General features: G+C 50.3%; 2 protein-coding genes across 3 annotated transcripts in view; one reads left to right on the top strand and one right to left on the bottom strand.

Moving 5' to 3' along the window:
* LOC140398692 (zona pellucida-binding protein 2-like) overlaps window positions 1-7706 on the bottom strand; it is a 75274-nt gene extending 67568 nt beyond the window's left edge. Inside the window, exon 1 of the mRNA XM_072487688.1 lies at window positions 7607-7706. Coding sequence (XP_072343789.1) covers window positions 7607-7679 — 73 coding nt within the window. The 5' untranslated portion in view covers window positions 7680-7706. The remainder of the gene's footprint in view (window positions 1-7606) is intronic.
* A 392-nt stretch (window positions 7707-8098) lies between these two features.
* LOC140398691 (zinc finger protein Aiolos-like) overlaps window positions 8099-17230 on the top strand; it is a 296455-nt gene continuing 287323 nt past the window's right edge. For both annotated transcript variants that reach the window (XM_072487687.1, XM_072487686.1), the window contains exon 1: window positions 8099-8313. The gene's annotated coding sequence lies outside the window, so the exon portion shown is untranslated. The remainder of the gene's footprint in view (window positions 8314-17230) is intronic.

Here is a 17230-nt window from a genome sequence, read left to right as displayed (position 1 = left end):
AGACGAAAGCTATCGGGCGCTCAGCTCCGTTTTCCATCTTGTGGGACAGGACGCCCCCAATACCATATGGGATGCATCACACGTGATGAGCAAAGGCTTTCCAGGATCACAGTGGGTTAGTAACTCAGAGAACGATAACCCGGGTAGACCATTTCCTTCGCCTGAAAGATGCACTTTGCACAACGTAAACGGACTCCAGCCTCTGAGAAGCATCTAAGGACAGCTTCCAAATTTTCCTGCTCCGATGTCCCCGTAATCAAAACGTCATCGAAGTAGACAGCGCCATGCGGTAAACCTCTCAAGATGCCCTCCATGACACGTTGAAAGATAACGCAGGCAGAGGATACTCCAAAGGGCAACTGTGTATATTCATACAGGCCATTGTGTATATTAATAGTTACATCGGTCTGGGAGACAGGGTTCAGCTCCAACTGGAGGTAGGCGAGACTCGTATCTAATTTTGTGAACGAGAGTCCGCCTGCAAGCTTCGCGTAGAGATCTTCTATGTGTTGGATATCGGTCGAGCCGGGAAGCCGTATTTACTGTAAGTTTATAGTCGCCACACAAGCGAACCGTGGCATCTGGCTTCATTACAGGTACAATTGGCGCTGCCCAGTCAGCGAAATGGAGGGGCCTGATAATACCCAAGGACTCCAAAGAGTGAGCTCCCCTTCTACCTTCTCGAGCAAGGCTCCGGGCGTGCCTGGAAATGGCTCCTGGTTCAACTTGGATACGGGCTACGGCCCCTTTTATCTTCCCCAAATGAGCTGGTATACATCTGGGTACCGTCCTAGTACCTCTGTCAACCCTCCAGAACCTGTTTGAAGGACGTGCTGCCACTGCAGCCGCAAATGGCGCAACCAGTCCCGACCCAACAGGCTGGGCCCATGGCTGTGCACCACGATAGGCGGGAAACGCCCCTCCTGGCGTCCATAAGCAACAGGGGTCATCGTAGTTCCAGCAAGGTCCAATGGTTCCCTCGTATAGTTGCCCAACCTGGCCTGTGTATCGGTTAATGTAAGGGTTTGTATAACTGCTTGATGTGGTTGAATGTCCTCTGGGCAATCACGGAGACTGCTGCACCAGTGTCCAACTTCATCTCAAGCGGGTGACCATTAACCTGTACAGTCACGTTAATGGGAGCCACACGGGGAGCTGCCACACAATGCAGCTGCAGGCAGTCGTCCTCTGTCTCCACATCCTCGGGAGTAATCGCTGCAGGTTCATCCAAATGGAAGATACGGCCCCTGGGCTGGCCCCAGTTTCTGTCGGAACTACGGTGCCTCTGGCGCCCCCAGGATCGGCGTCCGCGACGGGGATTGGCGTCCACAAGTCCGATACTGACATGGCTCCTCATCCATTGGTTCTGGAGAAGGCTCCCTTCGGGGAGGAATGTCCGGCGGCCACTGGCGTTGATCCGGACACTGCCCCACCCAAGGTACGGCAGGGGTGCGGGAAACACTTTTGGATGGAAGAGGTTGCGCCCCAAGGCATGCACCTCCATTCCCTGTAGCTCCTGCACCCCCCCCATTCTGCACTCTCTCGGGACAATGCTATCTGAATGGCCTGTTGAAAAGCCATTGTCGGCTCGGCTAACAACGTCTCTGGGTAAGAACATAAGAACTAGGAGCAGGAGTAGGCCATCTGGCCCCTCGACCCTGCTCCGCCATTCGATGAGATCATGGCTGATCTTTTGTGGACTCAGCTTCACTTTCCGGCCCGAACACCATAACCCTTAATCCCTTTATTCTTCAAAAAACTATCCATCTTCATCTTAAAAACATTCAATGAAGGAGCCTCAACTGCTTCACTGGGCAAGGAATTCCATAGAATCACAACCCGTTGGGTGAAGAAGTTCCTCCTAAACTCAGTCCTAAATCTACTTCCCCTTATTTTGAAGCTATGCCCCTGAGTTCTGCTTTCACCCGCCAGTGGAAACAACCTGCCCGCATCTATCCTATCTATTCCCTTCTAAAATTTTGTTTCTATAAGATCCCCCCTCATCCTTCTAAATTCCAACGACTACGGTCCTAATCTACTCAACCTCTCCTCGTAATCCAACCCCTTCAACTCTGGGATTAACCTAGTGAATCTCCTCCACACACCCTCCAGTGCCAGTATGTCCTTTCTCAGGTAAGGAGACCAAAACTGAACACAATACTCCAGGTGTGGCCTCACTCACACCTTATACAATTGCAGCATAACCTCCCTAGTCTTAAACTCCATCCCTCTAGCAATGAAGGACAAAATTCCATTTGCCTTCTTAAACACCTGTTGCACCTATAAACCAACTTTTTGCGACTCATGCACTAGCACACGCGACTCATGCACTAGCATACCCAGGTCACTCTGCACAGCAGCATGTTTTAATATTTTATCATTTAAATAATAATCCCTTTTGCTGTTATTCCTACCAAAATGGATAACCTCACATTTGTCAACATTGTATTCCATCTGCCAGACCCTAGCCCATTCACTTAACCTATCCAAATCCCTCTGCAGACTTCCGGTATCCTCTGCACTTTTGCTTTACCACTCATCTTAGTGTCGTCTGCAAACTTGGACACATTGCACTTGGTCCCCAACTCCAAATCATCTATGTAAATTGTGAACAATTGTGGGCCCAACACTAACGACTGATTGCCAACCAGAGAAATATCCATTAATCCCCACTTTTTGCTTTCGAGCCGCGTTGTTAATACCACAAACCAAATGGTCGTGTAACATTTCTGACAAAGTCTCACCATACACTCGGCAATCCTGTGTACCCTGGATAGAAACTCAGCAAGGGATTCTCCAGGGGTCCTCTCTACGATATTAAACCGGTAACGCTGGACTATCGTGGACTGGGTTGGGTTAAAATGTTGCCCCATCAAGACGTTGATCAAACGTCATGATGTCCGGCGCAACTGGGTACGCAAGACTCCTCTTCACCCCAAACGTGTGTGGGCCACAGGCAGTGAGCAAAATGACCACCTGGCACTCGTTTGCGGTGATGTTTTTCGCCCGGAAATAGAAATCGGTTGTGCGCACTGGTTCCAACTTTCCAGTGCAGCAGCAAAGATATGCAAGCGTCCACAAAGTGGCATGATGTAACAGAAAAAAAATTCCATCCTGTATCCAACAATAATCCAGGGAGCTGGCTTCAGCAGCACAAACAGCTATCCACTTTAACCCTCGTCGCCAGTTTTGTGAGGCCATGAAGAATCCAGCACAAGTTTGTAGAATCGAAAGAAATAGCTTTATTTACAATTACATATATCCAACTGCAGCAGTACTCCACCACTGCTCTTGCCTCTCTAGCTGGTTCCACACGGGCCTGCTCTATTTATGCAGGTGACTCTGCTAATGATTTCTCCGCCCCGCCTCTCATTGGGGATGCTCATACTCACAGGATTGTGGGATTCCCAGCCAGTAATAATCAGGCATGTTATAACAAATTGAATCTTTATTTCAATTTTTCAAATATTGCAGAAAAGCAAAAGGAACAATTCTAACTGTGCCCATTCAGCAAAAAGCAGGCAGGAATTTGCCAGTGAAGCTTAACCGCTGATCTCCCACTCACAAGCTCTGATTTTAATCTGCTTTTCCCAAGTTGATGGGAAGGGTACCCACAGGAAAACAGCATGGTCTTTCTTTCAGTATGCAGATTGGGTCCAATGGGCGGCACGGTAGCACAGTGGTTAGCAGGTTCAATTCCCGGCTTGGGTCACTGTCTGTGCGGAGTCTGCACATTCTCCCCGTGTCTGCGCGGGTTTCCTCCGGGTGCTCTGGTTTCCTCCCACAAGTCTCGAAAGATGTGCTGTTAGGTGAATTGGACATTCGGAATTTTCCCTCTGTACCCAAACAGGTGCCTGAGTGTGGCGACTAGGGGATTTTCAGTCACTTCATTGCAGTATTAATGTAAGCCTACTTGTGACAATAATAAAGATTACTATTATTATATTGTTATTTTCATGAAAAACCAATGCTGGGAAACATTGTGGGGTTCCCAACAAACCAACCTGGTGAAAAGACACAGGAGGTGGAAAAGAACTCACAAGATAGTGGAGGAAAATGAGGGGAATGGGCAGAGGCAGTAGAAAGAGGGGAGTGTAAAAGGATGGGATTTTGGACAGTGGAGATTGCAGAAAAAGGATGAATGGGGTGAAGGGGGGCTTGGGGCAAGAGTGGGGTTGGGGGTAAGGGGGGTGTTGGGGGAAAGGGGCGTGTTGGGGGTAAGGGTGATTTGGAGTGGGTCTTGGGGGTAAGGGTGATTTGGAGTGGGTCTTGGGGGTAAGGGGGTGTTTGGGTAAGGAGGATTGGAGTGATTTTTGAGTAAGTGTTGAGGTGAAGGGGGTGTTGGGTGAGTGGGGGGGTAAGGGAGGTGTTGGGGGTAAGGGGGTGTTGGGGGTGTTTTGGGGGTAAGGGGGGATGTTGGGGGTAAGGGGGGATGTTGGGGGTAAGGGGGGATGTTGGGGGTAAGGGGGATGTTGGGGGTAAGGGGGATGTTGGGGGTAAGGGGGGCATGTTGGGGGTAAGGGGGGCATGTTGGGGGTAAGGGGGGGCATGTTGGGGGTAAGGGGGGGATGTTGGGGGTAAGGGGGGGATGTTGGGGGTAAGGGGGGGATGTTGGGGGTAAGGGGGGGATGTTGGGGGTAAGGGGGGGATGTTGGGGGTAAGGGGGGGATGTTGGGGGTAAGGGGGGGATGTTGGGGGTAAGGGGGGGATGTTGGGGGTAAGGGGGGATGTTGGGGGTAAGGGGGGGATGTTGGGGGTAAGGGGGGGATGTTGGGGGTAAGGGGGGGATGTTGGGGGTAAGGGGGGGATGTTGGGGGTAAGGGGGGGATGTTGGGGGTAAGGGGGGGATGTTGGGGGTAAGGGGGGGATGTTGGGGGTAAGGGGGGGATGTTGGGGGTAAGGGGGGATGTTGGGGGTAAGGGGGGGATGTTGGGGGTAAGGGGGGATGTTGGGGGTAAGGGGGGGATGTTGGGGGTAAGGGGGGATGTTGGGGGTAAGGGGGGGATGTTGGGGGTAAGGGGGGATGTTGGGGGTAAGGGGGGATGTTGGGGGTAAGGGGGGGATGTTGGGGGTAAGGGGGGATGTTGGGGGTAAGGGGGGATGTTGGGGGTAAGGGGGGATGTTGGGGGTAAGGGGGGGATGTTGGGGGTAAGGGGGGATGTTGGGGGTAAGGGGGGGATGTTGGGGGTAAGGGGGGATGTTGGGGGTAAGGGGGGGATGTTGGGGGTAAGGGGGGATGTTGGGGGTAAGGGGGGGATGTTGGGGGTAAGGGGGGGATGTTGGGGGTAAGGGGGGGGATGTTGGGGGTAAGGGGGGGGATGTTGGGGGTAAGGGTGGGATGTTGGGGGTAAGGGTGGGATGTTGGGGGTAAGGGTGGGATGTTGGGGGTAAGGGTGGGATGTTGGGGGTAAGGGTGGGATGTTGGGGGTAAGGGTGGGATGTTGGGGGTAAGGGTGGGATGTTGGGGGTAAGGGTGGGATGTTGGGGGTAAGGGTGGGATGTTGGGGGTAAGGGTGGGATGTTGGGGGTAAGGGTGGGATGTTGGGGGTAAGGGTGGGATGTTGGGGGTAAGGGTGGGATGTTGGGGGTAAGGGTGGGATGTTGGGGGTAAGGGTGGGATGTTGGGGGTAAGGGTGGGATGTTGGGGGTAAGGGTGGGATGTTGGGGGTAAGGGTGGGATGTTGGGGGTAAGGGTGGGATGTTGGGGGTAAGGGTGGGATGTTGGGGGTAAGGGTGGGATGTTGGGGGTAAGGGTGGGATGTTGGGGGTAAGGGTGGGATGTTGGGGGTAAGGGTGGGATGTTGGGGGTAAGGGTGGGATGTTGGGGGTAAGGGTGGGATGTTGGGGGTAAGGGTGGGATGTTGGGGGTAAGGGTGGGATGTTGGGGGTAAGGGTGGGATGTTGGGGGTAAGGGTGGGATGTTGGGGGTAAGGGTGGGATGTTGGGGGTAAGGGTGGGGTGTTGGGGGTAAGGGTGGGGTGTTGGGGGTAAGGGTGGGGTGTTGGGGGTAAGGGTGGGGTGTTGGGGGTAAGGGTGGGGTGTTGGGGGTAAGGGTGGGATGTTGGGGGTAAGGGTGGGATGTTGGGGGTAAGGGTGGGATGTTGGGGGTAAGGGTGGGATGTTGGGGGTAAGGGTGGGATGTTGGGGGTAAGGGTGGGATGTTGGGGGTAAGGGTGGGATGTTGGGGGTAAGGGTGGGATGTTGGGGGTAAGGGTGGGATGTTGGGGGTAAGGGGGGATGTTGGGGGTAGGGGGGGATGTTGGGGGTAAGGGGGGGATGTTGGGGGTAAGGGGGGGATGTTGGGGGTAAGGGGGGGATGTTGGGGGTAAGGGGGGGATGTTGGGGGTAAGGGGGGGATGTTGGGGGTAAGGGGGGATGTTGGGGGTAAGGGGGGATGTTGGGGGTAAGGGGGGATGTTGGGGGTAAGGGGGGATGTTGGGGGTAAGGGGGGATGTTGGGGGTAAGGGGGGATGTTGGGGGTAAGGGGGGATGTTGGGGGTAAGGGGGGATGTTGGGGGTAAGGGGGGATGTTGGGGGTAAGGGGGGATGTTGGGGGTAAGGGGGGATGTTGGGGGTAAGGGGGGATGTTGGGGGTAAGGGGGGATGTTGGGGGTAAGGGGGGATGTTGGGGGTAAGGGGGGATGTTGGGGATAAGGGGGGATGTTGGGGGATAAGGGGATGTTGGGGGATAAGGGGGGGTTGGGGGGGTAAGGGGGGGTTGGGGGGCACGGGGGGGGGTTGGGGGGAACGGGGGGGGGTTGGGGGGAACGGGGGGGGGTTGGGGGGCACGGGGGGGGGTTGGGGGGCACGGAGGGGGGTTGGGGGGCACGGGGGGGGGGTTGGGGGGCACGGGGGGGGGTTGGGGGGGTTAAGGGGGTGAGGGGTGGGTTGGGGGTGAGGGGTGGGTTGGGGGTGAGGGGGGGGTTGGGGGTGAGGGGGGGGTTGGGGGTGAGGGGGGGGTTGGGGGTGAGGGAGGGGGTTGGGGGTGAGGGGGGGGGTTGGGGGTGAGGGGGGGGTTGGGGGTGAGTTGGGGGTGAGGGGGGGGGGTTGGGGGTGAGGGGGGGGGTTGGGGGTGAGGGGGGGGGGTTGGGGGTGAGGGGGGGGGTTGGGGGTGAGGGGGGGGGTTGGGGGTGAGGGGGGGGGGTTGGGGGTGAGGGGGGGGGGTTGGGGGTGAGGGGGGGGTTGGGGGGGGGGGGTTGGGGGTGAGGGGGGGGTTGGGGGGGGGGGGTTGGGGGTGAGGGGGGGGGTTGGGGGTGAGGGGGGGGTTGGGGGTGAGGGGGGGGGTTGGGGGTGAGGGGTTGGGGGTGAGGGGGGGTTGAGGGGGGGGTTGGGAGGGGGTGGGGGGGGGTTGGGGGTGAGGGGGGGGGTTGGGGGTGAGGGGGGGGGTTGGGGGTGAGGGGGGGGGTTGGGGGTGAGGGGGGGGTTGGGGGTGAGGGGGGGGGTTGGGGGTGAGGGGGGGGGTTGGGGGTGAGGGGGGGTTGGGGGTGAGGGGGGGGGTTGGGGGTGAGGGGGGGTTGGGAGGGGGTGAGGAGCAGACTGAGGTCGCTCTTCTCAGCTGTTCATTTTCCAACTGCCGCCCAGCTGTTGCAGCCCCCGCCCCTCTCACCTGGTCCGGCGCACACGAGGACCGCCAGCGCCGCGACTCGGAGTGGCAGCCAGGCCGCCCCGCTGCTCCTCATGGTCGGCGCCGCCGAGGAGGCCGCGCACCAACCGACGAGCGCGCGCCCAGCCACGCGCCTGCGCACTGCCGCCAGGGAGCGCGGGAAGTCGCCGCGCATGCGTCGCCCTGCTTCGTCCCCTGCCGGCGCATGCGTCGCTCTGCCTGTCCCCCGGCGCATGCGTCGCTCTGCCTGTCCCCCCTGCCGACTGCGACTGCGCGCGCCTGGGTCTGAGCCGGAGCTGATGTTCGACGCACAATCACTAATGGTTTATTATTAATTAGAAACACCGCAGATATGGAAGGCTGGTTGACTTTTGCCAGTAATATGCGTGTATATTTAACCGTTAATACTAAGTTGGGGCGAATCGCGATAGCGCACTGACTCCGTACCTTCACCTTGGGATGAGGGAGGCCCCGCCTCAAGAGGGTCGCGCGTCACGTGGACGTCTTCCCGCCCGTTGACGTGATGACGTCGGAGTCCCGGTGGCAGCCAGCCACGCGCGCACGCAGAGTATCCCAGTTACGTGCTGGCGTCACGGGAGTGCGGAAGCGTGCGTGGAGGGATTCTCCCGCCTGTCAATGTATCCATGTGAAGGAGGCAGAGCGGCGCCACACTGCACACGTGGGAGCGGCAACACAGCGGCCAAGCACAGGTTAGACAGCCACACAGCGAGCGGCATTCCTCAAACCACACCCGCATTGGGAATACCGGGGGGGGGGCACATCCAGCAGGGCTTTTCTGGGATTACAAACTCAAATGTGGAAGTTTGCGAACAGCAAAATAGGTGGGAAACCTGAAACAAAAACGTTTTTAAGTACAGTTGGGGGTTTAGTAATCATGGAGATATCCTTTGCTTCGTTTTAATTGCTTCCTTTCGAGGTTCCGCGTACGAATCCCGTGACCTAAACGCGATCTGATGTTGGTAGAGACGTAAACAGTAGATTACAAACTATTGACAGCCCAGAGCGGAGCAAACAATATACTGTTGTGTATTCACAGGGGAGGCATTTTAATGGTGTGGATTTAATCGTCTATATTTGCTGAAAGGATATCAGGTCCAAAATTGCATTTTTAGATTAATGGATAGGGCGAGAATAAAATGTTAAAGTGTGAAGGTGGTGAGTGAGTGACAAGCAGAAATCCTGCCATTAATGTCCCGTATTGTCGAGGTGTTTCTGCATTTGAGGCTGCTGTGAATAACAGTGCTCTGCCAGTTGATCATGTCCTTCTTGCTGATGCATACTGGAGGGCTGGCTTCTTGCAAAGAGTTGCTTAATTTGACCAGTCTGCTGATTCCGAGGGCTTCGTGTGCGTGAGAAGCAGGTACCTCGAATTTGTTTCCACACCTCTTACGATAAGACCTTTCGGTGCATTTTTAAGTTACGTAATTGAATTATGCAACAATCTTTTGAAGAATGGTTGTTGTAAGACTGGTTTCTTCTGAAGGTCTATTTTACCTCTACAAAAAAAAGTCAATGCTGGATATCGGAAGCAACAAGGGGAGCTGCAGGAACCACCTCGGCCAGCATTTGTGGACCCAAAGTCCAACCCTGATCTCAAAATCCGCAGGTGCCGATTGCTCTTCTGTGTTCCCGCTATCTACTGTGGGCATCTCATTTTGTTGGAACCATTGCCTGTCCGTTACATTCTCTTGTTGCTGTGAAATCACACTGCGTGTCACCTATCGGCGCCCGAGATCTGCTGTCATACAGTTTTTAACACGCATTCAGTCTCAAGCACATCGAACAGTTCGTCTGAAGTACAGAAACCAAAATGTAAGCAGGTTTCTGGGTGTATTTCGGCCACACGGATAGTAAGAACGAATTTTCTGGTGAAAAAATGTTTTTTTTTAAGATTGTGATTATAATTTTATGGACTATCTTCAAAAATAAACGTTTTCTTCATTGGTTCAAACATATCATCCTGGCTTAGTTATTTAGTGGCTTTTCTTTGTAATATACAGAGTGCGGAGCTGATGGATCTCCCTGCACTTTGGAACATGAGTTGTGCGAGCATCTTCACTAAAACTAACACAATCCAGAAGATTATTGCCATCTTGTCCAGTAATTTCAGCAGCATTTGCCCGGAATGAATGGTCAATAACTTCTCCTTTTACAGCTAGGCATTATTTGATATGTTAGGCTGTTAATCCAAATTGGATTCAGACTGAAGTATTCAATATGATACAGCGATCTTAAACATCTCCAATACTTCCCTGTGCTCACTGACACAACCTTAATTTGGTTTGTCTACCCACCCACAGGCAATGGGGCACAGATGGACAAGGGCAGCCATTTTGAAGGAACAATTGTGAGTGTGGCAGATTGGTGCCCATTGCTGTGCAGAGACAGTGATGAATTGACCTCCGTAGGAGCACATTCAGGGACATCTTAACCAGCAAATATTAGGTGTATAGATATAGGACATGCTTGATTATAGATTTGTTCAAAAGCGAGATGATGATGAATTCTAAGGACGTGATTTTGTGCTCAACTTGAAGAGCGGAAATAATAATCTGTCTCCTATTTATCAAATACATGGGTGGCCTCACAGCGCGGAGTCTGCACGTTCTCCCCGTGTGTGCGTGGGTTTCCTCCGGGTGCTCCGGTTTCCTGCCACAGTCCAAAGATGTGCAGGTTAGATGGATTGGCCATGTTAAATTATCCAGGGTGGTGCAGGTTAGGTTACCGGGTTAGAGGGACATGATGGGGTGGACGGGGGAAAGGGCCTAGGTAGGGTGCTCTTTTGGAGGGTTGTTACAGACTTGATGGGCTGAGTGGCCTCCGTCTGCACTGTAGGGATTCAATGTTAATTTAGAATGCAGATTTTATTTTAAATTATGCCTTTATGGCATCACAATGATGCAATAAAGAAAGGACCTGCCCAATGGTGATGTGCTTCAATAGAAATATTGTGTGTTCCAGACTCGTCACAAATCTCTCATCTTATTTTATATGGTTATGGAAAAGGAGAAACAATCTGAAGCAGGGTAACTCCGTGGCAATGCCCAGTATTCCTTGGTGACAGTTTACAGAATATTGTTAGCAAAGTTTCACTGTTTTTGGCTGAATTGTTTTTCTTCATGAAACCTTTCCTTAAATAGTTGTTCAGTTGTATAAAATTCTAGAATTGGATGCCATTGATCACCTGATATAGCAGGAATTCTTGATTATTGCAAGAAACCTCAAACTCCCCCTCTGGGCTGAGGAGGAGACAGACCACTGGATAGATCACTGGATTTGTGCCACCCCGTCCAGTAACCTCTGAAATTACTTTGGGTGTCTGCCTGCTCGCTAACACTGAAATGCTTTGATTCAGATTTTCCAGTATTCTCGTGTGAAATAAATAACCAGAACAGCTTGCTCAGATGGAACAGGAAAAAAGTAGCGAGTGTTACAAAACATAACTATCTTTTCCTATTTCAGAAGAGCAGTGTCTGATGGGTACAGAAACTTATGGTACTAGAAACCAGAGTTTGTGAAATAAGACCTCATGGCATTTTGTGAAATTGAATACAATAAATCTAGTAACTCGTGGCTGGCCACTAATCCAATAAAATAACTTGTGAGAGCTGTCGGACTATCGTTTAACCCAAATGGCTGACTTCAGAGGAAGGAACCACCACTAGTGCCTGCTCTGGTTAACGGATAACTCCGACCCTCACTTCATATCCCAAAAGTAGTACAGAATGAGGCCATTCGACCCCATGAATTGTGCCAGCTCTTTGGTACAGCTGTCTGTTTAGTCCAACTCCCCATTTCTGCCCCCTTGTCCCTCTGAGTTTCCCCACTTCAAATACTTTTGTAACGTCTTTGATATCCTTCCTAAAGTGTGGTCCCCCAAATTGGACACAATTCACCAGCTGAGGCCCAATCAGTGCTTCACAAAATTTAGCAAAACTTTCTCGCTATTGTGCTGTGTGGCCTCAGGTAGTTTTACAGCAGCAATCCCCAGGGGTCAGTAGTAGGACCATTGCTCCCTTTGATTATATGTTAATGACCTGCAGCTGAGTGTGTAGGGCATTAATTTCAAGTTCAAGGCCCAGCCCTGCATGTTGCAGCAGCGAGCTCCCGGCAAAGTCTTAAACAGCCAGCCAATTAGCAAGCTACATGTGAGTCGCTGTGCAATAAGGGACGGTAGGTGGGTTCCGGAGGCGGGGGATTAACATCAAGGACCGTTACTTGGGCAGCTGGCAGCCAGCAGCCTTCGCTGTCTCATCAGTGAGAATGTTGCTGAGGTTCAAGCAGCAGGAGCTCAGTGGAGGTGCCATCTTTACCAGCAGAGCAGTTGTATCAGTCCCAGCACAGTCAGAGACATGAGGCTTTAGGAGACCCTGCACAATAGCAAGCCCCTGACCTGGGATGACAGCATTCTTGCCTTTTTTTGGTGTGTGCACATTTAAAATCCTTCAAATCAATCCTAACTTCAATCTCCTGCAGTGCAACTGCCTCCCAAGTTTCTGAAATTCTGACCCAGTGGGTGGTCTGTATGATGCTCTGAATATTGCATTCCTCTGGTAATATAGGTGCTAATTGGCTCATTAAATACCTTGATGGGGATGTCTGCTGCTGCCGGGTAGATTGCTGTCACAGCTGTGATCCTACTCCTGGAAAATGTGAAGAGGCGGGAACATGTTGGGGAGTGTCAGCTGGAATCCTGTGTTGTCACTGGTGGTGAACCTGGAGGCCGGATGGTGGGATGCCAGAACTGTGCCACCTCGCTACCTCCAGCAGTAATAGGTTCTGGCGGAAAGACCCACGATCAACCTCCCCATCCCATCACCGCTCGTATTAACCCAGCTGTGGGTGGCCATAGTGTATGTGACAGGTAAAGTTCAGTGGCCAGCTTGTCACCTGGAAGGGAGGGAGGTTGGCCAGCCTCTGATTGACATCAGGAAGGAGGCCCACCAGGAACCAGCCCCTGCCCTTGCTGTTGATTCTTCTGAACCTTTCTCTAATTGGTCAGTGGCTCTCAGGAGGTGAGATGTCTGCCTCTGGGGGTCTTGATTCCAGGGGAAGGCGCACCACTGGCTTTACCACTGCCTGTCAGGTACGTGGTTCGGGCAGGCCTTCCCAATAAGAGGCAGGGCCGGTCCTGCTGGCTCTCCAGCTGGCAGGGAGACTCCGGATGTCCCAACAAGATCCGGTGTTTTTATTTCTGATCCTATGTGGGGCTGGGAAAACTATCTTATGCTTCTGTTCCTAAAGATTTTTTATTGTGTTTACATGTCCTGTCTCCTTCAAATATTTGCAAATAAACCACAAGCTCTGTTCCTGCCTCCCTTTATTGTACCATTTTGTTTGTACTGTTCTTCTGCTTCCTGCCAAAGTTTTAAAAAATTTGTTCATGGGATGTGGGCGTCGCTGGGCCAGCATTAATTCCCCACCCCCTAAGGGCACTCGAGTCAACCACATTGCTGTGGATCTGGAGCTACATGTAGGCCAGACCAGGTAAAGGTGACAGATTCCCTTCCCTAAAGGATATTAGTGACCCAGATGGGTTTTTACGACAATTGACAATGGTTTCATGGTCGTTATTAGATATTGACACTGATATTGTATTTCCAAATTCGGGGCCTATCCGTGCAGACACACTGCTGTTTCTCAAAATTTATTCTGAGATATGACCTTGCCTGTAAGTTGCATTCTGTTGGGAATAGTTTTTAATTATACGCCACATCCCATGACATCGATGTGTATACTGTACACATTTAATTTACACATATTAATGATGGTATTACTGCATAAAGCCCTATTGCTACGACACTCTGGGCAAGTGTGTGGTCAATTCCAGCCACACTCGTCCCTGAGACACAACACAACTGAATTAACCAATAATTCTTAGAAAAATTCCCAAAGTCTTTGGCCCTTGGCTGTCCAATAATTATAGTCACCAGGTTTGTAAGTTTAAACACAACTACTGTTTATAACAAGAACTACAATGAACTATTCAGCAAATACAACTGGTTAACTACTATTTCCTAACTCCCCACTTTAACTTTCCCCCACCCTCTACACAGGCAGACAAACACAGAGGGGTGGAAAGGGGTAAAAATCATAAGTGAAAGGAAGTGAGTTTCAGATGAGGGTTTTTCAGCACACTTTCCTTCACAGCAAGCTTGCAGGTTCTGGTCTTTGTTTTGGAGCCTGTAATGGTTTCTCTGCAAGTTCAGGAATTCAGCAGCTTTTCTGGAGAGGCACCTCACCTTTCTTCAAATTTTCGTTTCAGTTCGTGGTTTGTATTCAGGCCACTGTTGTTCCAGTAATACAGCACTCATAGCAGGCTTTCTGGATAGAAATTCGGAAGAGAGAGAGAATAGCAGGACCTTCGTGCTGCCAGGATCAAAAGTGAAACACCTTGGAACTCTGAAAAGCCTTCCAATCACCACCTGTTGCCGGGCAGAGCACAGCATTTTGGGCCAATTCATTGGCCACCAGCCAATCAATCAAACCAAGTCCCAACCCCATCTCTCTCCCTGGTACCAGCGGGTTTGCAGCTCCTGTTCAAACCAGCACAGACTAGCAAAGTGATCTCTCTTGTAACATCTGGATCCTTCTGGTTGAATTACAGATACCGGCTGCTTGCCTTAAAGAGGTATGTCCAATAATCATCCATGGATCAAAATAAGAACGACAAAATAAAAGAACGGGTAAATAAGGGAAAATAGAGGATGGACCCTTACACTATAAATCTATTGGTTACTTTTTCACATTGAGGTGTCATCGCTGATCAGCACTTGGTATATGTTTCTATATGAATTTTAATTTGGCAATAAAAGAGATAATGAATCTTAATATGGTCAATAACTAAGTGGAATGGGTGGGTTGAGGTTACAAAAATACACATTTGTCTTGAATGAGAAATGAGCACTGCAAGTTGCTATTTTTACCTCTCCGTGCTCTGGCCACAGCGTAACAATCTTATCAGTTGTCCTGTGGTGACCACACTGCCTCCTGTCGGGTGCCTGGTTGAGGAGAGCAGCCCAGAAGAGTCCTGTACTTTGAAAAATGCCCTTCCTGGTATCTGAGAAAAGCATTCTTGCTGAAGGTGATTTTGAAGTAAAAGGAAGAAGAAAGAACTTTCATTTCTACAGCACTTTCACTACCTCTGGACGTCCCAAAGTGTTTCACAGACAATGAATTGCTTTGGACTTGTCGTCATTGTTAGGCAAACAAACATGGCAACCAGTTTATGCACAGCAAGCTTTCACAAACAACAATGAAAAAGGCAAGATTTTTTAAAAAAGGAACGCAAAGAGAAATAAGATAACCATATTGGAAATGATTTGGTGCAATCGGAGTGGAATCAGCAGAGATCTGGCTGCTATTTGGGTATGGGTTTTGGAATTGGAAGCAGGGTCAATTAAAGATAAGTAGAGCACTATGGACATCTAGCAGGTGGCAGGAGTAATGCTGGGGTTGAGTTTACAGATCAGTAGATGTTATCTGAAGTTGTTGACACAGGGGTAAGTGGCTAAATGTAGAAAATAGTTACTCAAAAGAGTAAACTTTACACCCCGATAGAGGTAATTAATCTGCTCCCCTGTTAAACTGTATCGAATGGAGGAGGCTGGGCCAGCCTGCCAGTACTAGTACCTGATCCAATCAGTTTCCTAAATCTGACAGGACTGTCACAGCGACAGTAAAAAGCATGGATGGGAATCATGGCTGTCCAAGAATGAAGTATATGACAAAGAAGTGGAGAGGAATATGAAGCAGGAAAGAAGAAACAGAAGAAGAGGAAGGAAAAGAGAGTGGTGTCAAACAATTCAGATTAATGGATAACAAAGTGAAAGGCTCGAGGACACAAGCAGGGAGCGAGACAATTCTAGCAGAAACACTGGTTTGTTCGTATGTAACACCACAAAGATATAAATGAGCATTACACTTAAAAAAATCTGAAATCTAATGACGCCATGTAAAATCCGCCAGTTATTTGTGTAAAAATGATAAATAGACACTTGATGTTCCAAATCATAGTATCATAGAATTTATGGTGCAGAAGGTGGCCATTCGGCCCATCGAGACCCCACCCAACCTAACCCAATCTTTTTTGGACACTAAGGGCAATTTATGGTGGCCAATCCACCTAACCTGCACATCTTTGGGCTGTGGGAGGAAACCGGAGCACCCGGAGGAAACCCACGCAGACACGGGGAGGACGCGCAGACTCCGCACAGACAGTGACCCAAGCCGGGAATCGAACCTGGGACCCTGGAGCTGTGAAGCAACTGTACTAACCACTGTGCTGCCGTGTCCCCCAAATAGTATATGGATTTAGTGGAATGTTGTGTTACACTGGAGAAAGTATGAGCATTGGGTCTCATACAAACAGGAATTGACCATTCAGCCCCTCCAGCCTGTCGCACCCCATTTAGATTACGGCTGATGTATATGTTAACTCCATTTACCTGCCTTGGCTTTGTGACTCTGAATACCGTTTCTGAACAAAATATCTTTCACATCAATTTTGACATTTTCAGCTGATCTCCAGCCTCAACTACTTTTCAGGGGTATTTCCAATACCCTTTTTGTGAAGAAGTGATTCCTGACATCACGCTGAAGCATCTAGCTCAAATTTTAACATTATTTCCTCTTGTTCTGGACTGCCCCCCACGCCCCCCCCCCCCCCCCCCACCACCATGTGAGGAGATAGTTCCTGTAACTTGATCCTATTCATTCCTTTAATCATCTTAAACACCTGAGTTAGATAACTCTTTAATATCTAATTTCCAAGGGGATACAACCGATCCTTATAAATGTAACCCTTTTGGCCCTTATATCATTCTTGTGAATCTGCATAGCAATTCTTCCAAGGCTGATATATCGTTCTAAGATGTTGAACTCACAAATGAGTGAATACTCCAATCAGATTTGTATATAGAAAATAACTTTCACAACTTTATATTGGGAACATAGGGATTAGGAGCAGAAATCGGCCATTCAGCCCCTCGAGCCTGATCCGCCATTCAATCAGACCCTGGCTGATCTCTTCCTGGTTTCAAATCCACCTCCTGGCCTGTTCCCTATATCCCTTTAACCCTTTTTAAAAATCAGAAATATCTTCCAGTCTCGAGATAAAGACCAACATCCCGTTAGCCTGTTAGATTATTTTTTGTAGCTGTCCATGAGCTTTTGTGATTTCTGTACTTGAACCCTTAAATCTCTCTAACTTTTCCCTATTTAATATATTCTGATCTATCTTTCTTTGGTCCAGAGTGGATGATTGCACATTCATTTAACAGATCAATGTCTCTTTAGAATTTTCTGCTGCAAGCTACATTATTTACTATGCCACTTAACTCAGTGCTGTCAGCAAACGTGGATATATAATTCTCTATTCCATTATTAAAATCATTTGTGAACATGGTGAAAAGCTGAGGCCCCAGTGTAGATTCCTGAGGGACACAACCAGGTTCTTCCTGTCAATTGGAGTACATACCCATCACCCTTGCTTCTAATTTTTAACATATTGCCTATCCATGCCAATAGGTTGCCTCCAATTCCAAGTGCTCCCATTTTTGTCAACAGTCTCTTATCATAGTAATCTTTATTAGTGTCACAAGTAGG

The sequence above is a fragment of the Scyliorhinus torazame genome, chromosome 21, assembly GCF_047496885.1.
Source record: "Scyliorhinus torazame isolate Kashiwa2021f chromosome 21, sScyTor2.1, whole genome shotgun sequence".
Lineage (NCBI taxonomy): Eukaryota > Metazoa > Chordata > Chondrichthyes > Carcharhiniformes > Scyliorhinidae > Scyliorhinus > Scyliorhinus torazame.
This window is presented reverse-complemented; position numbering and strand designations above follow the sequence as displayed.